Source organism: Schistocerca americana, chromosome 11 (genome assembly GCF_021461395.2).
Source record: "Schistocerca americana isolate TAMUIC-IGC-003095 chromosome 11, iqSchAmer2.1, whole genome shotgun sequence".
NCBI classification, from domain to species: domain Eukaryota; kingdom Metazoa; phylum Arthropoda; class Insecta; order Orthoptera; family Acrididae; genus Schistocerca; species Schistocerca americana.
Window position 1 is genome coordinate 171,313,756 of NC_060129.1, and position 25,378 is coordinate 171,339,133.

Sequence of the window (25,378 nt, forward strand, 5' to 3'; positions counted from 1 at the left end):
GGCAAGGGCTCCTACAAAATACCTATAAAGAATCTAAAATAAATTTTCTCCTTACGGAATATGTATAACCACTGGTAATCGCTTCATTCTGTTTTATCTGTATACCTAGAGATACAAATACGTAATTTTATATTAGAATATGAAGAGCACTTGCCCGCGAAAGGCAAAGGTCCCGAGTTCGAGTCTCGGTCCGGCACACAGTTTTAATTTGCCAGGATGTCAGTGGACACTCCACTGCAGAGTGAAAATTTCATTCTACAAATATGAACAAAGACTAAGAAGACTTAAAGGATTCAGTAGACGTATAGACAGTCTTACCTGGCGATTATCAGTGCAAGGGAGGATACAGAGAGCCTGTGATACCCTCATGTCATTTATGAACCAAGGAAAATATTGGACAGCATAGACTACAATACTCCAGTCCCAACTCCTCCTCCACAGTTTGGCAACAAGGCCACACAGAGGTGGGGTGCTGTGTCTGCACCAGTGATGCAGACAGCCATAGTGCAGATGCAACAAAGTGGAAGGACCATCTATACAGCAGTCAGACCAACATATGGTTCCCGAAGAGGGAGGCAGCCTATTCTTTAGTTAGAGGGGGCCAGTCAAGGTGACTGGCAGAAGGTCTGGCTATGCCCACACGCCCCCCCCCCCTTACGTTGGTATTATGGGAGGATGATGGCAAGCATACAACTGTCATGCATTCATCGTTGTAGAATCTGAAATGTGATACAGAATAATTCTGAAGATGGCTAAATCGAATACATAATCAAGAGGTATAGGATCGAACCAATAGAAACAATAGTGGCCCTGTCTGACCAATTGAAGGTCTCGATTGATAGGATACATCCTCAGGTATCAAGGAATCGTTAACTAGGTAACCGAAGGAAGTGTGTGGTGGTACAGAAAAATCGGAAACGTAAGCACTGAATGGTTGGAGGTATCAGAAATTCCTTACGTCACTAGGTACACCTGAAAGCATTACATATAGATATTAGCATCCATAGGTTACATCCTGGTGCGCAAGTCAATTTGCAACACATTGCTCATAATTTCCAGTCCTGTTGATGTTTTCCTCAGACCACAACTGAGCTGGCCGCGGTGGACGAGTGGTTCTAGGCTCTTCAGACCGGAACCGCGCGACTGCTACGGTCGCAGGTTCGAATCCTGCCTCAGGCATGGATGTGTGTAATGTCCTTAGGCTAGTTAGGTTTAAGTAGTTGTAAGTTCTAGGAGACTGATGACCTCAGATGTTAAGTCCCATAGTGCTTAGAGCCATTTGAACGATCTGAACCACAACTGAAACGTGTCCTATGCACGTAAACAAACGAAAGCAATGTGACTAAAATAATGGTCAAAATTTTTTCGTTGGACGAGAGCTTTTCTTCGATCAGTACTATACTGCTCTACCTCTGTTCTTCAGAAATACAGTGCAATGTTCTTTCGGACACGCATGCATTTATGCACGCATGCATGTCTGAAGAAACATTGCGTCGTATTTCTGAACAACAAAGGAACTGGAGCATCGTATTTATGCGCCGGCATGCGGCAAGCGACTGTCAGTTAACATGAGTAGTGGGGCAAACTATGTGCTACGACACGCTGTATTGTTGCCAAATTTATTCAAGATGGCGGCGATGGCATCATCCAAGATGGCGGCATGTAGACTTGGCAACAGCGCATGACGTCATCCAAGATGGCCGATTTTGGCGGGAGAATAGGCCAACTGTGCTATGTCCACTAACCTAACCTCTAGAAAAAATGGCGGGAATTTTGAATTTTGGCGGGAAAATAGACCAATTGGGCTACGTCCACTAACCTAAGCCTCCAGAAAAAATAGGCGCGAAATTCAAATTCCAACAGGATAATGAATGCAAAACGGTACTGGCCTTTATTATCATTTATCATTTATTATTATTATTTGCCTGCCTCGACTAACATAGAATCAAGATGTCCAATATCTGCAACCAGAAAATCATTTCCTTTACACTCACAACAAAAATCTGTCCCAACTTCAAATTCCAACACCATAATCTATCACATGTACGAAATAGCCCACATTCCCACTCACTTATATTTTTTTTCACTGCTTACCTATCCTAACCATGTCAAATAATAATAATAATAATAATAAATGGCACTTGTACTAACATAAGTCACCTCCCGTGAATTGGCAGGAAAGGATGATGCAAGTCTTTATTTCAGTAAGTACGGTCGTCACTTGTCCTCCGTCTCACTTAGTACACACATCTTGGAGATGGCAGCTGCACCCAGTGCGCTCACCACGACATTCACACGAGAACTGGTTTAGTCGAAATCGTCGCCAGCAGAGGGTCCTACTCCTACCTGCCACGGTCGCCACAGGTAAGGGAGCGACTGCGTACCCCCACGTTACGGCCGGTCCAGCGTTCTCGCCAACAACAACATATTATCCCAGACAGGAGAGTCTACCCCCTGGCCAAAGCAGCATGTAGAAACCTGCACATCTCTAGGAAACAAAGAAAGCCATGCCACACGTTTCCCGCCAATTTTCTTTCTGTAGGACACGTTGCACCCTGTCCATACCTACGTCACGACCGCTCTTGTAAAAACTTGTTTTACTCACACTTGCTGACGTTCCAACTGTCCGTTGCCTACACGTTTCCCGCCAAAGTTGTTTTTCCCGAACAAGTTAGTACCTGCCAAGACCAACCGTTCACCATCTACCACGTGTATTTCTCGGACAAAGAATGCCCTGCCACGCTTTTTGCGCCAAAAGCTATTTCCTTAAGACTGGAAACTTCCACAACAGCATGTGTGTTCGGCCCTAACTTAACTAATCACCCTATTCTCATTATCCAAACAATATCCTTTCATTAGGAATACACTCCTGTATACAAGAGTGATTGCATGTCCCTAGTCGTGTGCACAATCAATTTAATATAACATAAAGTGCCCATCACTGTTTAATTGAATCGACCACTTAATTAACGTCTCTCGTCCGAAAATGCAAAGTCCACCTCGACCTCAAATCAATTTTCGTCCACCTGGACGAATGAAATAGTTAAACTCTCTACTGACCACTACGTCCCTTTACCGACCCATGTTTATTCGCTAACATGTACTATTGTGCACTCCACTTCTAGCAAACAAAGCCGCTAACCTAAGTCACCTTTGCTTCTCTCTCTCGTGCCACAAGCGTGAGGCCGCCCACATCACAGTCGCCACCTTTGTACTCTTGTCTGACGTACTCCTCCGTAAATATTCCAACTATGAACTGAATACTGTTGTTCAATCCACGCGATCTAGAACATGGCCAGAGCACGCCTTCCAGTACCTAAGCCGAGAACATCGCTCGCTAGTTTACCGCGAAATACTGCAATCCATCGCGCGCTCGTAGCTAATCCGCTCCGCAAGACGATCTAACGCGAAGTTCGCAACTCAAATCCACATCTACACAAAACAAGAACTCAACAAAATTTTATATAAATACTTAACCTTCCCTTCACCAAGAAAAAAAAAATAGCTAACGATAATCATCTCCATACTTTTTAAATCATGTCCTTCAGCCTTACTAACGCCATTCTTAATACCGTGAACATCCAGTTACACTTATATACCATACTTTTAATAATAAATCACCCATCCCAACACACTTTATGAACTCAAGTCCTCAATTCACTCTCCATTCTAAATACGATCAATTACTTTTCTATAATTTTATAAAATGCTCAGCCCTCCCCTATGTGCTGGAAGCATCTGCGTAGTTCAGCTTTCAGCCACCAGAGTTGTTAGTGAACTCATTCACGTAAGGAGCCACCCCCTGCTCATCTTTCTCACTCGTCCATCGTCGGCCGCATCGTTCGTTTTTTGTTCTAGGTGACTGTAAGTCCTTATTGGATGATGGACTCGATGAATTTTTTGAGGGGGCAATAGACTGCCCAGATCAATTATTCGTGCCCTGGAGTCAGTGCCAGAAAGGTAATTACTCACTCTCATTACAACCACGTTTGTGTTCGTTAGAATTAATCGCCATAGACAGTGCACTCATTTAATTTTATCTCTACAGCGGTCGACTCCCAGCTGGGCAGTCGCGCGCGTGCCTGTCGTGGCCAAACTGGACCGTCAACAACGCCCGCGGGGACCTACCTCTCCGGCTAGAACGCCCCCCGCCGCTGCGCGCAGAGCTGCATCTGCCGTCGCCGAGGTCACGCAGCCTGGCGCCTGCCGGCCGCCACCTGCGCCTCCAGCCGCTACCAAGGTCACAGAGCACGCCCCCGCCTGCTCAGACTGGTCCCTCACAGCAGCCAGCACGTGCACTACCACCACCATCGTGTGAGGTACAGCACGCCTCACCTGGTTATAGCTCTAGTATTAGTGATCCTGTGGCTAGTGGCAGCTCTCTCTACCGCCCTTTTAGAGAAGTAGGTCAGGTCGGCGACACCATACCTCAGTTGCAGTACTCTGCGGTTGCGGACGCCTTTGAGGAGCGAATCTCGATCACTAGGATCGAAAACCGGGCAGGGGGGTACGGCGATCCTGTTGGACTCTGAAAACCTGTGCCTCCCTGTTCTAGAAACTGAGCTTCTCAAGGTTGTCCAAAATCCGCGTTATCCCGCTATTAAGTGCAGTGCAGTGCTCTGCATTGAGTTATCACCCCCCCCCCCCTCAAAGTTCAGTCTGGTGATGGAGAGACCAGCATCCATCATCTTTGGGGGGATAATGACGTGATAACGTGGAGCACATCAGTCGCCGAGTGGTTTCATAAATTCACCTTGAGTGTCATATTGGGCCGGTTTTCCGAGTGGAAGTCAATGGCTCAGCTAGGGCACTCAGCAGAATTCTACACATGGACATCCATATACGTGTCCATGATCCGCTAAATGGAGGGTGTACCTATATCAAGCTCCCTAAACATATACCAAATAAACATGCATGCATTTATGTCCAAACTAAAGATCAGGCTTGTTTTGCATGGTCAATCTTGGCTTGTGAAAGAAAGTATAATTATAGAGATTGCCCTCATCATCGAGGTACGTACAAAGTCAGCGATATTAACACATATTATAACTTTGATGGTATTTAGTTCCCTGTCAAGGTCCAGGAGATTCCTAAATTCGAGGCACAAAACCCTGGAATATGTGTACACGAGAAGGAAAGCAAGTCAGATGAGCCAGTAGTCGGCCCCCTCCATTTCTAAAAATTTGCCAGTGAGCACGTAAATATGCTTCTCTTTTCTTAAGGTGACAATCATCACTATGTCTGGATCAAGGACACGTCCCAGCTCCTTTCCTCCCAACTACCACCTCATTGTTGTGTAAAACATATTTGTTTAAGGTGCCTTAATTATTTCTCATCTGAACAGTTATTAGCTACGCATCTAGTAGACTGTACCTCCAAGGCTGCGGTACGGGTCATGATGCCTAGCCGGGAAAACAAACCGCCATGAGCGGTGTCTATTTGTTGTGTACGCCGACTTTGAGTGCCTCCTCGCTCCTGTGACTCGCTGTGAAGGCGATACTACGACCTCACACACTACCTTTATAGAGAAACACGTACCATATACTGCAGCGTACCAAACTGTATCGTCATATGACACCAACCTTAACCGATACAAATCTTACGTCGGGGATAATCCATCGATTTGGTTGCTCTCTCAGCTCGAAAAATTTTTACTGCAAGTTGATACACTGTACAGCGGCAACGTTCCCATTACCAAATCGAAGGAGAATGAAGATTTGTATAATAACGCCACCGAGTGTCATATTTGTGGCCTGCCGTTAGACAGAAAAGCGGAAACTCCTCGTAGGGATCACTGTCATCTTACAGGGGAATTACGCGGTGCAGCTGACAATGCATGCAATTTGAAGTACCAATTACCTAGGCACACACCAGTTTTCTTCCATAATTTAAGTGGGTATGACACTCACTTTCTAGTTGAGCACTTGGATGATTTCGGTTTGGAGAAAGATCAGGTCAGTGTCCTACCTGAGAGCGTTGAGAAGTGTATTTCATTCTCCAAACGAATGACGCCGAGAATTACGCTGTGCTTCCTCGATACACTACGTTTTATGCAGGCACCACTATAGAAACTTGTTGAGACTCTAGCTCATGGAGAAATGCATATCACTCGAGCTGCGTTTCCCGGTGAGGAAGGAAAAGTTTCAACTTGTGACTAGGAAAGGGGTTTTCCCATACGAGTATGTGGATAGCACGGCCAAACTCGACGAAAGCAGGCTACCGACATAACTGCAACCTCACAGGCGACACCGTAACGAATGCAGAGTACGAACATGCCGTGAATGTCTGGCGGGAATTCAATATTCCTAATTTAGGAGAGTACACAGACATGCGCTTGCTTGCGGACGTTTTCGAGAAGTTGCGGAGTCTATGTTTGACCACATATTCTCTGGACCCCGCCTTTTATTACATGGCACCTCGGTTGTCTTGGGATGCGATGCTCAAGAAAACGAAGCGCAGCGTCGAATTATTGACCGATTCTGACCTGCTTCTTTTCTTCGAGCAGGGGATCCGTGGGGGGCTTTGCCAATGTCTTCATAGACACGCGAAAGCAAATAACCGATGGATGGATGACAGGTTCAAAGCATCCCTTGATTCAAGTTGCATAATGTATCTAGACATCAATTATTTATACGGGCACGCTATGATGCAATCGCTGCCGATTGACGAGTTTACATGGCTGTCCGATGATGAATGCACGGGATGACGTGGAAAAATCAGGGGGGGGGGGGGGGTATGGCCGCCGATTCTCATGTAGGGTATGTTGTGGAGGCAGAACTCACACACCCTATTAGTTTGCATGACGCGCATGCTGATTTGTCGCTGTGTTCAGAGCAACTAGTTCCACGAGGAGGTTCTACACCGAAACTGATGACGACACTGGGGGACAAGCAGAGGTACATCACTCATCATCGTAGGCTCCAGCAATGCCTCAGCTTGGGTATGGAGCTCATTAAAACCACCCGGGCCATCTCCTTCAAGCAGTCCCCCTGGTTGAAGGAGTATATTGATCTGAATACGAGACAGAGAACTTCCATGTCATGTGACTTTGAGAATGATTTTTATAAATTAATGAATAATTCAAATTTCGGTAGAACTATGGAGAATTTGATGGAAAGACGTGAAATGTTTTTTAAAACGCAATGGGATTGGCGTTATGGCGTAAGAAAATGCATTACCAGACCAAATTTTAAATGGGTCATCATTTTCAATAAGAACGTTGTTGCTGTGAAGATGGCTAACACTGCAGAAGAGTTTACTAAACCTATCTATGTAGGGATGTGCATACTAGACCTATCCAAATTCCACATGTACCGCTTTCATTATGAGTTCGCGAAAACTCATTTCGCAGATCCTAAATTACTTTATATGGATACAGATAGTTTCATCTGTTGGGTGAACTGCGATCCATATGAAGTAATTAGGTACCACGCCAATGAATTCGACACATCTTCTTATGCGGCCGATAATCCTTATGGTAATGTTCCACAAAACAGGAATGTTATCGGTCTCACGGATTTTAGAGTTTGTAGGTCTTTGGTCCAAGATGTATGCATATTGCACATTGGAAGGTCCCACTCAGAGACGAGCTAAGGGGGTACGACGAATGGCATCACGAGCTCAGTCTGTGGGTGACTATTTGCACTGCCTACGTGGTGGTGTTCGCGGTGCTGAACCGCAGCCACCGCATATGGTCAGGCAAACCAGCATTCGATCGATTGCGCACGAGGTATACACTGTGCTGCAGTTTAAAATCGGTCTGTCGCCTCATGACGATAAAAGGGTCGTCTGTGATGACGGCATTGAAACTCGCCTGTACTCGCACTGCTCACTTGTAGCGAGAGAAGGGATGGGGGACTCTGATTGAGAGGAAGATACTGAGAGAGAGAGAGAGAGAGAGAGAGAGAGGTGGGGGGGGGGGGGGGGGAGAGAAAGATGACGAGAGTGTCTGCAGAGTAGTAGTATCATCATACTCTACTGACTGAGTTACGCTGAGCGGCGTCATTCTGCGGTTTTAAACCTGCTGAAATGAGGAATTCGTAATTAAGGCGTGTTATCACCTTGCCCTTCCGCGTTGCACTGACGGGTTGTGAGCCTGGTGTGCTAGCCTTATACAAGGTCCGGTAGAAAAACCTCCCCTTTAAGGAAAGCTAATAAAAACAAAACCAAATAAGGTAGAACAATTTTATTTATACTAAATAGAAGTACATATTATGCCATTTTAGAAAATACTCTTCTGGTCTTACTTTTTAAATAAAACATCCCTTAAATGGCTTCCTGCACTGTCGACACACTGTTTGAGTCTTTCCCTGAAGTTATTCGTTACTCTTTGAGTCATTTCAGGTGGAATAGCTTCAACCTCTTGTGTAATTGCTTCTTTCAGGGCTCGTAAAGATTGTGGACGTTGTTCATAAACTTTTGCTTTTAAATAGCCCCAAAGAAAGAAATCACAGGGCGTTAAGTCCGGCGATCGTGGGGGCCAGCCAATGTCTCCACGCAACGAGATCACATGTCCAGGAAACATTTCCTTCACCAATGCCAGTGACTGCCGCGCTGTGTGGGCAGTAGCACCATCTTGCTGGAACCACACGTTCTCTATTTCACCAAAAAGCTCCCTTAGTTGCGGTTGGAGAAAGTCGCGGAGCATGGCACAATAGCGTTCACTGTTGACGGTTAAATTCCTGTCATTTTCTTCGAAAAAGTAAGGACCGATCACTCCGGAATTGTAAACAGCACACCATACTGTTACTTTAGGGCTATGAAGTAGTCGTTGATGAAGTTCTTGGGGATTGTGTTCACACCAGTACCTGCAATTTTGGCTGTTCACTGTTCCGGCAAGGTGAAAGTGTGCTTCATCAGAAAAAATCACAATATCGTTGGGACGAATGTCCCGAAGAAGGTCTTGGCACAAACTTACACAGACACCACAGTCTCGTTCACTCAGTTCCTGCGTAGTTACAATTTTGTAAGGATGCATTTTAAGATCTCGATGCAAGATTCTTCTCACACTTCAATCAGATATCCGTAATGCTGCCGCATGCTTTTTAGCGGATCGTCGAGGAGATTGTTGAACTGAAGCTCTAACTGCATCAACATTTCCGGGGCCTGTTGCAGTCCGTGGTCGTCCAGGTGGTTTCCTTTTTAATGCGGAACCTGTCTCACGAAAGTTAGCAACCCAAGAATAAATTGTTTTCTTATCGGGAACAGGGTCCCGTCGTCCGAGCGCAAAGCGAACGCGAAAAGCACGTTGAGTATTAATAGGCGATTCGCCATTTTGAATAAAATCTTCCACTACGAAGGCACGATGTTCACCAGACCACGCCATGGCGTACACTGAAAACGGCACGTAGGCAGCTACTTAACGACGCGCCCCCCACCACTCTGCTCCTTCTACTGTCCGCTGCACGTTACTTTGTAATCGGGGAGTTTTTTATGCCGGACCCTGTACCTTATTCACATCTCGCCTTAGATGCAGGCGTACAATGATCTCTTCTCCTCTAAAGTTAACAAGCTGATTATTCTGGTCCACAATACGCAGTCCAAGGTAGTCCAGTGTCTGAATAGTCACTGGGAGATATATAGCGTTTGTGAGGGCTTGAACTATTTTATACCCTGTGCCAACTGTAGGAAAGAATCCGTAAATTGAATGGATCAATTTATCATTCAGGTATGAGTTTGTGGCAATATTACACTCAACGTGGATTCTACTCGCCGGGAGTATATCTACAGCATCTGATGTGTAAAATTTACTGGCGTCCTTCACCAAAACACGATCCTTCGCAAAACCTAGCAGTGGACCAATTGAATATCTCTGTGTAAAGTCGATCGTAGCACACTCTGTCAGTATTTCAGATTTAAGGGTATTAATGTTTGCCCATGGTTCAGTACCTTCTCCTGACTGTTTTAAGAGTTCGTTTAAATCATTAACATCGTAGGCACCAGGTTGTATTTGTAGAATCTCCTTCCGGCTGTCAATTTCAAGATGTAGTTTACTGTTGCTCTGTGTGATATTTGGAATGCTCTTATACGTCTCTAGAACAATCAGTGCAATACTCCTCACCCCTGCACTTAAATCAATCGGCGGAAAGTAATTTGCACGTAATACTGATCCTCGCTCTTTTAAAGTCAGAGTGTACGACATTGCATATAAACATCAAATGATGGTCATCTGTTCAATGACAGCTCTTTTATACATCGCACACATGATCTGACGATGACGCATTCTAGTGGGGGTTCGCCGTAGCTGTGATGAGGAACATAACGCAGAGATGACCACACAGGTATGTGTTAAAGTCCTGATATCGCCGGAAATTGTAGAAGACGCGTCTTTTGCTGGTGAAGTAGCGTTGTAATTCTTCAGGTAGCTGTAAATCCCTGAATGAATCGAAATACTTAACTGTATTTGGCCTTTTTTTTAACATACGTGACCCAATGGGTCCCTGGACCCCCAGCAGCATCTAAGTTTACAATTCCGCACTCATTAGTCCTCCACATGATCTTCGGTAATGTATCGCGCATAAAGACCTCTCGGAACGCGGGAATGTGAAGTTTTTCTTTAACAATTTTAACTAGATCTCTATTCGTGAGCGCTCGGTCAGGTAGGATAACTAACGGACTTTTTTTTATTTATGAAAAGACCTAGTCCTTTCTTGTATGGTTTCCGATAGCCGCTGCCTCCATAGCGCGATTATGTCTTTTGGCTTCCTCTAGTTGGGCATGAGCATTCTGGGCGTTTTTAACCGTTTTGGCGACAGTTGCAGCCCCGCCTGTAAGCGACCCCACAGCAGACAGGGTTGCAAGGGCTGGAACGAGGAACGGGATAATTCCACCTGAAGTCTTTGGTAGGACCCTAGGTGGTTTAATTGCAGCCTTGTTCTTCTTGGTCCTACCGTTCAACACACGTTTTGCCGCACACATCGAAGTGAGAATACAGTTTTTCAAACAACTGGGGTTGTTCTTCGCACGCAAAGCTGTTCGAGCTGCTTTCATAATTCGTTTGAAATTCATCACCCCCAAGCCCAACTTCTTTTTTCCACGCATGGTTTTATCAACCACGAATGCAGCAACGCGTTGGCGTATTCCGAGATCTTTTCTTCGCCTTATTTGCTTGGCTTCATCTGCTAATATTCGGTCAGCGACGTGGCGTGCTGGGAGATCCTTATTTGCAGCCTATGCGAGGTCGTGTTCGAGGCAGGCTTCGTCTAGTAGGTTAATACCTTTATCACCGCCTGCCAGACGTTTCTGAAGCTTTGTTCCAGACCCACAGAAGTTATATCCTGGAATGTGCAATTGAACAGGTAATTTGTCGAGAACACCACCTTCACCTCTTGTTATGATATGTCTCCTAAAGTGCATGGTAAGCTACTAACGTGATAGATGTCTAGGCTCTCTGTTATATACCAAATTGTCAGCGTCAATCCAACTGTTTTCTGATGATGGACATCCTAACCATTATCTAGCGCTCTATTCCCGCGATGTCTTATGACGCGTTTGATGAGAACTCTTCTGCAATTCTTCAGTGTAAAAGCATCCTGCAATTTCCTCACCCTTGCCATCCTTCAAGATATATGTCCTAGGGTTCATTCTCAGCACTTTGGATACTGTGAATATCTCGGCGGACCAGTTTGGTAAGTAGGATTTCTCGAACGCTGTCATCTGTTTTGGAATACGTACTAAGTCACCTACATTGAACCTCTGCTTGCGAGGGTCCAGCATTTTAATCCGGAAATATACTGTGTCCATGAGTAAATTATCGCAAACATCGATCGGTCTCATTTCTATTGTACTATGCTTGGTTCGATTATACTTTGCAATTATCTGTGGGAGGATATCTACCCACTTGTACGAACCGCGAAGATTAAAATGCATCCACATTTGAGCTTTGACTGTTCTGTTCAACCGCTCGACGATACTAGCTTTAAGGTGGGTAAACGTGGAGTAGTGGTGTATGCCATACTGCTCCATCACAGTTTTGAAATGTTCATTGTAAAACTCTCCACCGTGATCGGTTTGAAGATTGGCCGGGCATAGATTCGTTCCTGTCTGCAGCAAACGCTTAAACACCACAGCAACATCTCTACCGGTTTTCGTTTTCACAGGTAATGCCCATGCGAATTTAGAGTATGTATCAATAGCCATTAAAATGTATTTGAATACATTATTGTGAATATCGATTCATATCTACAAGATCAGCTTGCCACAAGTCATCCAGTCCCTTAATCCTGACATGCCTACGAGGGTATGTTTTGCGTGCTGGCTTGTGTAGTTCTCGAAGCACGGTCTCCATACTTATTCGATGATACCTCTCTCTCGAAGCTCGCAGATTATGGATACAACCTCATTCGAATGAGCTGTATTTCCCACAGCAGCCGAAGCCATCAACAGTCCAAGTCTGTCTATTAGTTCATCCAGCTCATCTTAATATATGTACTGAGGGGATGATTGCTCACTCCTTTATGCTGGAAGTCTACACTCTCACCAATGCTTTTAGGTTGTTCATTAAGTAAGGGTTGTATAATGGTCGTGTATTTAGAGTTTTCCAGCTTTCTCAGTGTTCTGTCAGGATTTTTGTACAGATCAGTCAAGTATAGTATTTCACGATAGACTTTGTGATCATCAGCAGAGTATTTTCAGTTTTTTGATGGCCTTAGGAAGATTAGGTTCATTAAGCCAGGCGTTCTTTTAAACTCTCCATCCCCAATGCGTATTGTGCTATCGGATAAATTTATAGTTTGAGAGCCTAGCTTGTACGGTCTCTCCCTGCCGACACCAAATGTTCTATCTATCTTAACGGGCGGATACTGGATTGTGAATTCTGCTATTGGATCATTATCACGCGAAGCCATCTTGGTGATAGATTCGGTAATGGGTTTAAAAGTTTCTTTTACAGTTTGCTCGCGATCGGAATGTCCCAACTTCAGCAAACGTAATTTATGTCGAACTGCTTTGTGCGCCTGAATGACTTTATGCTTTGTCGACATCTCGAAGGATACTAATGAGAGTTCGGAATATCACGTGGTTTTATATATGCTTTGTTGTACTTCTTCTTCTCCTATTTTCCTACACTATCTTCTTCAATAACAACAGCCTCGGCTTCTATCTGCTGCTCAATTGCGCTAATTCTGTTCTCTATCCGCTTTTGGTTAATGGCAAGAAGTTTCTGAGTGTCGTTTAGTTCCCTTGCAACTTTAACTAGTCTGGACACAAGATTTTTAAATTTGATATCGGTGTAGATGCGGACATACTGTCTCTGCACACCTAAGCTCTCAGACTGATCACGTGCCATGTGTGCGAATTTGTCCATGCTGTAGTGTCAAGCACTAAACTATTTTGCACGTTTATATATGGAGCAAGTCTTGGAAGTTCCGGCTATACCTACCGTCATTCAGTTTACGAGTTTCATCAATAACGAGAAAGCCGCATTGTGAGTGGTTCCAATAATCAGCACATATCTTTACAAATTCATTGTATGACATGTCGGTCCCTACGTGAGCATGGTAAATGTGCTTTAAATTGAGATTGTCTTGTTTGAATGCTATAATCAGGTTGGCGTTATCCCGTACCAGCTGTTTTCGGATCCTGGAATACGTCTGACTCAGATAAAATACATCAACACCGATATGACGGCCAAAGTCGAAATATTTACGAATTTTATCTTGCTTTTCAACAGCGACATCGTCAAATATGAAGGCAGTGTTAGGCTTTACCTCTTCAGGTGGGGGGACGTCGTCGCTTTCACTGAAGGCTCTGTACATTACACCATTTACTCCATCTAATATTTTCTTCAGAAACTGGTATTTGGGCTGAAAGAGTGTTTTGAAGGAGACGAAAAGGTGCTCGAAGAGGACTCCATCTATGTGCGTTAACAGAGCCATGAGGACATTTGTATAACCGCAATTGGATGGACGTACAATTATAACTGGTATGCTGTCAGGAAGGAGTGGTCCATTCTTGTTAGTCTTCTGGTCTTGGTCATCATGACAGGACCTTACAACAAAGTCCTTGCGACGAGGGTGTTTCACCCAGCACGCCATGATACCTACTGTGGTAGGGCAAGGAGTGGAATACGCTTTTATATGATGAAAAATATGTATATATGTGTAGCCACTATATTGCAGTCACCTTACCAACTGAGCTACAACGGCTACGCAATAGAATGAACTCTAGGTGGTACATTTAAAGGGAAGACTGTCATATAGATTAACGTACGTGACATTTGGTCTTGACAAATAAAAAACACAATCACAAATTTAATATTATAAAATAATATATTTACTTATTAAAATATTTACAAATTGATTACCATGAGAAAAAATCAGTACATTCTTTTTTAAGCGGTGCAGCAGAAGTACAGTATTTGGAAAACAGCTGCTTCTTGTATGCTTGAAATTCAGCACGTATATCTCATAATGTTATGCACGAATTACAATAGTCCGGTATTCTGTCAGTAAATTTGAGTTCGACATTTTCAACACTTATTCGAGGAATAGCACAAGACTTGGGCACTGGTGTTGTACACATACTAAAACAATGTTCTATATCATCTGTGTGGATGCTACATGTGTGAAGCCAGTTAATGATGTCGGTGTACACTGCCTGAACATATGGGCACCACCTGTTTAGCCTCTCTATCGTGCTAGTTAGAGCCACGGCTAAATTGAACAAGTCATCAACAGTGGGGTGATGCATGAAAATACTATAACCGTCAGCACTTTTAATTTTTAGTGTAGCATCATCATACATTGATAGAATACTCACAGTTAGAGTGCCACAGTACTACATGTCCCGGTAGGAGTGGGATGGATAATATTCGGTAGTCATATGTTTCTTGATCTGTGATTTTAGATGACATACTTCATGCCACTCATAGTCAGAAAATTTCACTTTAATACTTTTGAGCATATTTTCCAGCACTAACACAGTTGACATGATACTGTATTGTGAAACTTCAAGTCCTACATGAAGACGTTTTGAAGCACTAATGGTTAACACCTAGCTTGAGGCGAATAGTAAAGGGTGACGTGGACTGGCGGTCGGTATCTTCTCATCCACGACATCCACACCAGCGCGGTTAGCCCGCTGTTCTTGCACTGATGGCGGGACGTCCCTTGTGAGATTATGATCAGTGGACGGTGCATACAAAGGAGCCCAGTACTGTGAAGCAACGTCAAGCGCAGCCTCTGGCACCGACATTAACACCTGGCTATCCTGCTCCAGCGTGCTGAGAAGCTGAGCTACAGGATCCTGCATGGATGAGTCCGAGGCCTTCACGTGCGCGGACTGGGACATGCTGGGACCTGCTGATGCCGGCGTCACAGGTGGAGCTGCTGGAGGACAAAGACGAATATTCATAAGAAATGATCTGATGTTGGTAGAGAAATAATAATAATAATAGCAATAATAATAATAATAATGATAGTAAACCCCGTGGGGCACCTGGTATGTTCTGCCAGTCGTAAAAGGTGACGAAAAGAACAAACCACTAATAGGGCTAACCCCCCTTTTAGTGTGATTAGTCAGTTCAGGACAGAACTAATGAAGCCTCGGACAAGCGCCGTCATGGTCGGGGTCGACGCTTGAACCCTACGCCCGCCCACAATGGTAACGACACTGCTAGGCAACTGGAAAATGATTTAAATACAAATAGAGGTGTTTTGCAGGATATGCTTCCTGCAACCGCCCTAGAAGGAAAACAAAGACAGAGGATGAGATGGTCAGATGAAGTTAACTGACACCTCATGTTCTGTTATTACCAAGCAACAAACCTAGGAACCAACACAACTGGACACAGATCACAAGTGTACACAACATTTATTACCAGATACCCAGAATTAAAATTTTTAACAGAACAACGACTAGCTGATCAGATCCGTATAATAATAAAAAATAACAGGATACCCCAGTCAGAAAACATCAAACAGCAAGTACAACAACTACTGGAACAAAACAATGTGCAATCAGAAGAAGAAGAAAATACTGTAATGGATTCAAACATCCCAGAGCAAACAAATAAAGAACAACACGCATCAATTAAACAATCAGAGGAAAACGAAATCTTAAGACAGCCACCAGAACAAGCACAAATAGAAAACGAAGTGACACACACATTATAGAAGAAAAATTTCAGCTGAGATATGTAGAGCACAAAGACACAAATACAGACATTAAACCATTCTTGCATAGACCACCAAATAACCCACAGGTCGAAACAACAATAACAACTATCAACACAATCATACACAACAAAATAAATGAAAATACAACTATGGAAGTGTTACAACTGCTGATTTATATAGGAGCACTCACTACACTAAATATATACACTAGGCAGAGATTAGAACCAACCAACACACAGAAGAAACACACAAAACTAGCAAGGCAACACAGGCTAAAAATCAGAATAGGAAAACTGAGAAAAGACATCGGACAGCTAACACAATTTATAAGAAATGAAATATCAGACAAAAAACGAAAATGGTTAGGTAAAGTCCCACAACAAGAAGCGATAGAGCAATTAGATGAAAAGAAGCAGAAATTACAAGCAATGGCCAAACGACTTAGAAGATACAAAAAAGTGAAAATAGAAGGAAAAAAAAACCAAACATTCAACACAAACCAAAAGTAATTTTACCAGACAGTAGATAACACACACATTAAAATAGACAATCCACCAAACATAACAGACATGGAAAACTTCTGGAGCAACATATGGTCAAACCCGGTACAACATAACAGGCATGCATGGTGGATACGAGCAGAAACAGACACAAGATGATACCACATATGCCTGAAGTGATAATTTTGCAACATGAAGTCACCCGAGCGATTAGTTCTGCTCACAGCTGGAAAGCCCCTGAAAAAGATAAAATAGCAAATTTCTGGCTAAAGAAATTCACCTCAAAACATTCACATCTAACTAAATTATGTAACAGTTACATTGCAGACCCATACACATTCCCTGATACACTTACACATGGAATAACTTATCTGAAACCTAAAGATCAAGCAGACACAGCAAACCCAGCTAAATATCGCCCCATAACATGCCTACCAACAATATACAAAATATTAACTTCAGTCATTACACAGAAATTAATGACACATACAACACAGAACAAAATTATAAATGAAGAACACAAACACTCTTGCAAAGGAGCACAAGGATGTAAAGAGCAATTGATAATAGATGCAGATGTGACATACCAATATAAAACTAAACAAAGGTCGCTACACTACGCATACATTGATTACCAAAAAGCTTTTGATAGTGTACCCCACTCATGGTTACTACAAATATTGGAGATATACAAAGTAGATCCTAAATTGATACAATTCCTAAACATAGTAATGAAAAATAGGAAAACCACAACATCCAAACAAATTCAGATAATATCACATCACAGCCAATACAGATTAAGTATGGAATATACCAAGGAGACTCATTAAGTCCTTTTTGGTTCTGCCTTGCTCTGAACCCACTATCCTACATCCTAAATAATACAAATTATGGATACAATGCTACTGGAACATACCAACACAAAATCACACATTTGCTATACATGGATGATCTAAAACTACTGGCAGCAACAAATCAACAACTCAACCAATTACTAAAGATAACAGAAATATTCCGCAATGATGTAAATATGACTTTTGGAACAGACAAATGTAAGAAAAATAGCATAGTCAAGGGAAAACACACTAAACAAGAAGATTACATATTGGATAACCACAGCGACTGCACAGAAGCGATGGAAAAAGCAGATGCCTATAAATATCTAGGATACAGACAAAAAATAGGAATAGATAATACAAATATTAAAGAAGAACTAAAAGAAAAATATAGACAAAGACTAACAAAAATACTGAAAACAGAATTGACAGCAAGAAACAAGCCAAAAGCTATAAATACTTATGCTATACCAATATTGACCTACTCATTTGGAGTAGTGAAATGGAGTAACACAGACCTAGAAGCACTCAATACAATGCCACAAATATAGAGTACATCACATACATTCAGCAACAGAAGGATTCACATTAAGCAGAAAGTAAGGAGGAAGGGGATTCATCGACATAAAAAACCTATATTATGGACAGGTAGACCATTTAAGAAAATTCTTTATAGAATGAGCAGAAACTAACAAAATACACAAAGCAATCACTCATATAAATGCATCGGCTACACCACTGTAATTTCATTAGCACTTCTACTACCCCTTTAGATCTCATAACATCAACAGATACAAAGAAAGTAAATTGGAAAAAGAAAACACTACGTGGGAAGCACCCATATCATCTAACACAACCACACATTGATAAAGACGCATCCAACACATGTCTAAGAAAAGGCAATATATACAGTGAGATGGAAGGATTCATGATTGCCATACAGGATCAAACAATAAACACCAGATATTACAGCAAGCATATTATTAAAGATCCCAACATCACAACAGATAAATGCAGACTATGCAAACAACAAATAGAAACATTAGATCACATCACAAGCGGATGTACAATACTAGCAAATACAGAATACCCCAGAAGACACGACAATGTAGCAAAATTAATACATCAACAACTTGCCATACAACATAAACTAATAAAATAACACGTCCCCACATACAAGTATGCACCACAAAATGTACTGGAGAATGATGAACACAAATTATACTGGAACAGAACCATTATAACAGATAAAACAACACCACATAACAAACCTGACATCATACTCACCAATAAAAAGAAGAAATTAACACAACTAATCGAAATATCCATACCCAATACAACAAATATACAGAAGAAAACAGGAGAATAAATTGAAAAATACATCCAACTGGCTGAGGAAGTCAAGGACATGTGGCATCAGGATAAAGTTGACATTGTACCAGTTATACTATCAACCACAGGAGTCATACCACACAATATCCACCAGTACATCAACGCAATACAGCTACATCCAAACATACAACTACAGAAATCTGTAATTATTGATACATGTTCAATTACCCAAAAGTTCCACTTGCAATGTAACATATACCACACAGTTAAAAGGAAGTCACACTTGATCAAGGTCCATGTCACTTTCCATTTTTAACCAGACGTAACATCTGAGAAAGGAGTATAATAATAATAACAACAATAATTTAGAGACTTACTTTTCTGATGCTGTTTGCTCCTCCTCCTATTGTGCTGTGGTGGCGACTGATACTCCATCTTGACTGACTGGAACAGAGATCGAGGAGCTGCTGAGTGGTTCTTATATAGAAGCCAACTACATCATCATGATGCTGGGTGCTTATTGGTTGAATGACGTGAAAACGTGACCTATCGAAGTGCCCTCTAGGGGGGAACACGTGAACTAGATCAGTTAGTCGCTCTGCTGGATAGGAGGCAATCATCTCTTGTGGGCTGGGAACTTATATGTTAGCTTTAGGTAGACAGTTCCAGCAGTAGCAGATGTTTCCATGAGATGGGTAATGCATTTTTAAACCATTTCGTTGGAGGGAATTTATTTGGAGGACTGTGTTCTTGTTCTTATTCATATGTCCCAGGATTAATGCACATTTCCATTCAGCATGTAGGAGGGTATGGGGGCAGTCGTCGGCTGTATTTTTGCAAACTACACTGCTGTTAAACTCAGCACGGTCAAACACCAATAACTCATCAATTGAACACATTCTACAGGATGGTCTTCAATGGTATATACGTAGTGTACGTATATGCTTATGCCGAAGTGAACTGTTGTCAACTGAATGTCTATTGCGTTTTGGAAGATTGAATGCTTGATGGTAAATACATCTACAGTTTGCGCATGTGGATGAGCATATGCTGGTTACGGAATGCATCCTGGCTCCAGCCCTCTCCATTGTCGAATTCTGCTGAACAGAATACTTGTACTTATTCCTCCGACACTCCTCCATTATCACACGCTTCCACACCTCATGTAGTGAACTGTGGCTACAGTTCTTCCTAGAATGTCTACATGAAATGCAGTTATTGAAAGCTGCTCTATCACCCACACTCATCTCTATGATCGAACATATGGTGATGGTTTGACAACGACAGCTCAGCAAAGACAATGTCCAGGAGAATGGTAATGGTAGTTCAGTGGAGGTAGCACAATTGGCTTTCTTCCCACCAGTATCAACCGTCTTAAATGATGTCACGGCGGCACTCTCTGGTGGCAGGGGTATGAACTAACACAGTTGGACTGCATACACACATGAATGATATAAATAAGAATAAATGATAATGAATGTTAATAAATGATAATCAATAATAATGAATAATAATAAAGATAAGTACGGTTGTGCGTGCATTATCCTGTTGGATTTTGAATTTCGCGCCTATTTTTTCTGGAGGCTTAGGTTAGTGGATGTCGCCCAATTGATCTATTTTCCCACCAAAATTCAAAATTCCCGCCAATTTTTTCTGGAGGTTAGGTTAGTGCACATAGCGCAATTGGCCTATTTTCCCGCCAAAATCGGCCATCTTGGATGACGTCATGCGCTGTTGCCAAGTCTACATGCCGGAATCTTGGATGACGTCATCGCCGCCATCTTCAATAAATTTGGCAACAATGCAGAGTGTCGTAGCACATAGGTTGCCCCACTACTAACTTGTCTCCTCTGTACGGGAATATACATAACGTATGTGCGAGTACAGGGGTAGCAGACACATGGTTGACGACACATGAAGTCAGGGTCCGGTGATGAAGAAGAGCAAGTGAAGTTACACCAATGGGCATGGTTTTATGCGCCATTTCGTCACGTAAGTCTTTGAATGTCAATTAAATGTGTTGTATGACGCTGGAATTTTTTCCTGTGTTTGTTGGTGAGTGAAGCTTCACTTTTTTTTTCATTTCTTTCCCTGTGCGACCAGCTCGTACTTCCTGTTCCACTTTCTCCTGAACGTGAATGTGGCGTTCCACGTTTGTTCGAAAAACTAAAGGCAGGTACACACTCTCAGATGAGAACAGCAGACAGTAAAGCGCTGTATCATCTGCAGTTCGATAGAAACACAACACAGTGACAAAGAAAGTAGTAAAGAACTATTTACCCATTGTGTGACAGTGGAATGACTACTGTAGCGATGAAAATTAATACATTGCGCTGGGTGAGAGCAGTAACAAGCGGTAGTGTTCTGTCTATACCAGTGGTACAGGCACCAGTCCCTCACCCTGTAAATACACACACGCTCACACACACAGACGTAGTCAGAAGGTTAAGAGCTGCAAAGACGACAAATTTGCTCTTATCGAGTTAGTGGATAAGTTGCAGAACATAGTGGGTAGAGGAGAAGTTCCAAGTGAAGCCACTCTTATTGACAAGAAGAGGTATTGTTTATGGAAACGTTAGGATCGGCCGGGTTCAGACATCCATTCCCTCCAATGTGTTGACCAACCCACCTCAACCATGTGCAACCAGACACACGTTGAATCTAGGCATTCCAAGACCCAGGCAATAGTATAAGACAAATAACCACTTTTCATCTTCATAACTACTGCCTGATGGAACCATCAAATTACTAACTCACTAAAATACACAGGGGTACGTCTCGGCTGTAAAGAAACGTGAAAACTTCACGTAAAAATCATACAAGAAAAGCGTACAACAGAAGAATACTTTTGTAGCTACTTACTGACAAACATGAGAATTGCATCCTTCTACTGTACCCCACACCTTCCAACCTGGGAATTCACTTGTCTCATTTTCCAGAGCTGGTATTTTCTATGAACGCCCCCTGTGAACATCAAATGAATGACTACTGTCGAATAATGTTCACAGAAATTTGATGCCAACGCATTCGTCTGCCGCATTCTATAGACAAGAATTTCTCAGAAATTCGTGAACAGTTCAGATGCAACACAGTGACCAGAGAATTCTGATTTGCAAATACGACGTCATAAGGTATAGATTCTTCTATGATATTTCTGCAGTCGTGGTCCAGGGGTAGTTCCGCATCGAGCGCCGGGTGGGAGGGTCGCCAGTTTACTGCCTCACCACAGTACGCACATACCTGGACAACTTTGCCTCCGTTTTTTCGTGTCCTCGAGTGTAGCACATCGTCTTGGCCAGAAGATAACAACAGTTTACTTTGGTCTCTTAGAGTGATGTGACGGGTATACGATGCGAACGCTAGTCCACTCAATACCCTTCGCAGAGTTACAGTAGGATCTGTTCAGTGGAGATAGTAGTAAAAATACAACACTCCTTCCCACCTACAGTTTTGTGAGTACCGCATTCATACAACATATAATGAGGAAGTAGCGACGTTCTTTCTCATCACCTAAAGTGGCCGCCTCTGATTTAATATGCTAGTGGGGGATAATTGTGTTGAAGTCCTCCTTGGAACAGCGTCGAAATTGGCGTTTGCTGATCTCGTTTCTACTGCCCACGAGATTGCTGCCACGTCTTGGCCAGGTGCAATGGAGCAACAGAGGGAAGCGCATCTACCTGCTCCTGACTTTTCAGTTTGATCTTCGTTGCAGGGTCGTGAAACTGTTGTTAGCAGACTGGCTGTGTCCGCAGTGCAACACAAGAGATGCCGTATACAGGACAGAGGGGAGTTGGGTACATCTACTCCTCACACAGCGCCCCCTGAAGTGAGTCTGTTGGTTGCTGTATACTGTAGTGCTGACTCCTGCTCTACTGGTGGGATCGATGGTGCGAAAAAGGATTTTGAGATAGCTGATGTGTGTCCTAGCATCTTCCAGAAACATACAGGCGTGGGGCAGTCATTGGGATTTCTGGTGTTGCAATGATTAAACAACAGAAAAACTGAGACGCCTCTAAATTTGTCTGTTCCGTTTACCTCACCCTTTCCTACGACCTCTTACCGACTTTCTCCTGTTACTCCCATTAAGCCGATTGGTGGCCAGGATGTCCTCCCTCTTTATCCAGATGTGATGCCTGACTCCTCTCATCTGTGCCGATCAGAATTGCAAGACAAAGCCTCTGGTTCAAATTGTTTTTCAGATAATCTGGCTAATGTTCAAGAACAACCTACGTACCTGACAGCAGTCGCTCTATTGCCTCGTAATCGCTATAAGCAACGCATCTTCCTTGAGCGGGTGGCAACTTGTAAAAGGAAGAAAATGGGTCCTGGCCCGCAACTAGCTATCAAGTGAATAAAAAAGTGAAATATCCCACAGTGGCTGGTTTTTCGTTGTACAGATATTTTGTTTCAGCCAGTATGTTGCTAAAAACTTCCGTGATTTCGAGACAACGTTGATTTAACAGTACTCGCTCCTAATGACTTATCTAGTGTCATAAACGTAATATTATCTACCAAAGAAAATGAAAAGTAAGAGTTGTATCGAGTGGATGGACGGACACATCCTCATGAATCCATGGACTCAGCATATCAGCAGGGGACTGTTCAAGATGATGGATGCTCTGTAATGGTGTGCGGCATGTGCAGTTGGAGTGATATGGGACCTCTGATACGTCGAGATACGACTCTGAGAGGTGACATGTATGCAAGCATCCTGTCTGGTCACCTGCGTCCACTCATGTCCATTGTGCATTCTGACGAACTTGGGAAATTCCAGCAGGACAATGCGACACCCCACACGTCCACATAGTGGCTCTAGGAACACTCTTCTGAGTTTAAACACTTCCACTCGCTCCAAACTCCCAGACATGAACATTATTGAGCATATCTGGTATGCCTTTCAACGTGTTGTTCAAAAGAGATCGCCAGCCCCTCGTACTATTACGGATTTATGGACAGCCCTGGACGATTCATTGTGACTGTTTGCTTAATGGTTCCTCTAAAACATGAGACTCAAAAATGAGGCTTGCATGCCATTGCCAGTGGAGCTGATGGACATCAGAACAACTTGTGCCACTTATCGCAGATAGCGACAGAAAGGGCGGTGTTATTGTGGAACGTCGTCTCCTACTCACCCAGCAGACAACACTCTGGACACCTGCAGAGTGCAGTAATTCCTCAGACACAGGAGGATCGCTTCATGTTAAAGTTTCCCAAGCCACGCGACTGAGAGTGTATCTGATTTGTCACTTCCGAGGGAACTGTGGTACGTGATGGAGAGTAGTGAAAGTGTATAAATGTCTTGTCCTGTTGAAAGATCACCCCCAAAAGTAGCACAGTAGTACAGCTTGGAGCAATCCAGCACAGTTTAGTGTTCCCTCACAGAATAACATGGGTTATTTTAAGTTACAGTTGGCCACAAAGGATATTTAGAAAGTGATCCTTAAACCTGTAACACACGATATGAGGGACATCTGCGCTAGAGCAGCTGTGTGATTCAGAAAGTTAGTCAATAAGAGCTGTCCAGCTGAAACAACACATCCCAGTAAAGTTGTCCAAAAGGCAGCAGACCAGGCTTGTTGTATATAGCAAATTCTGTGTTTTCCGACCAAACACCACTGGTTATTTTGGCTTATGATTGTGTCCAGCATGAAACGCCAATAAATCAGCATGTCTGCGACAGGTGAGCTGAGCAACACCCTGCAGAGGAGATCCGTGTAACACAATAACTGAGTAGATGGGTGTCGTTCTGAGCAAAGAAATCAGCTGGTTTTGTAGGAATGGTGTAGGAACAGGTCTGGTGTATACTGCTGTCATCAGGGTGCCGTGAACAGGCTTCAGGGGCTACCTTCGGCCACAACTGAACACGACATGCAACCTGGATTAGATCTTAGATGTCACAACCAGGTTGGCTGAGTTACTTCAGCACGCCTGGAGCTATGAGTGAGGCGCATTGTCGTGCTGGTAGATACCAGTGTTGCAGGGTCAGTGCAGGCTAACGCTTCTTATGTTCTCCACAGTTCACCGTCTCCTTAACAAACACCAGGCTTCGTTTCAACCCTACATTTCCGCACAGCATGATATATTAATCTGGTCTTGCACGTCTTCATGGTGGGACATAATGTGTATCACTTCAACTGTATCACTGTAACACAGCATGGAAGGTGAGGTAATGCTGATATTGTACGAACGGCAGCAGAGCAGGCTGCATGCTCCTGCTAACTTCCGTTTTACCTCCACAACCACGATATGTGGTCTGCTAAACTCGTAATATTCACTCTCGCCTTTAAAGTTATCTTTCACATCAGACTCTATAACGTTTCCACGTAAAACATGCTTTATAACTATGCAACTACAATTTTATTTATGTATATACAGGCACTGATTACGTGTGTGAGCTCTGAATAATAATAGAATAGAGACAATTATGATACATTTTGTATTTGTAAAGGATTAAGTAGTGGATTCGTGAAATAATATCTGTGTCGCCGAGTTCTGAAATCGCCACAGAAAAGAAGTAATGAAGAAAAACTCAAAGGTTTCATGACAATCAGCCATTTTATAAGTAGCAGTGTAAGAATAATATTGTCGTTGTCGT

The 25,378-nt window shown here is 43.0% G+C and overlaps 1 protein-coding gene across 1 annotated transcript in view; it reads left to right on the forward strand.

Moving 5' to 3' along the window:
• The window catches only part of LOC124553483 (collagen alpha-1(I) chain-like), a 41,697-nt gene extending 18,929 nt beyond the window's left edge, over positions 1 to 22,768 (forward strand). Inside the window, exon 2 of the mRNA XM_047127339.1 lies at positions 22,496 to 22,768. Within this exon, the coding sequence (XP_046983295.1) occupies positions 22,496 to 22,768 (273 nt within the window). The remainder of the gene's footprint in view (positions 1 to 22,495) is intronic.
• Positions 22,769 to 25,378: the final 2,610 nt, after the last annotated feature.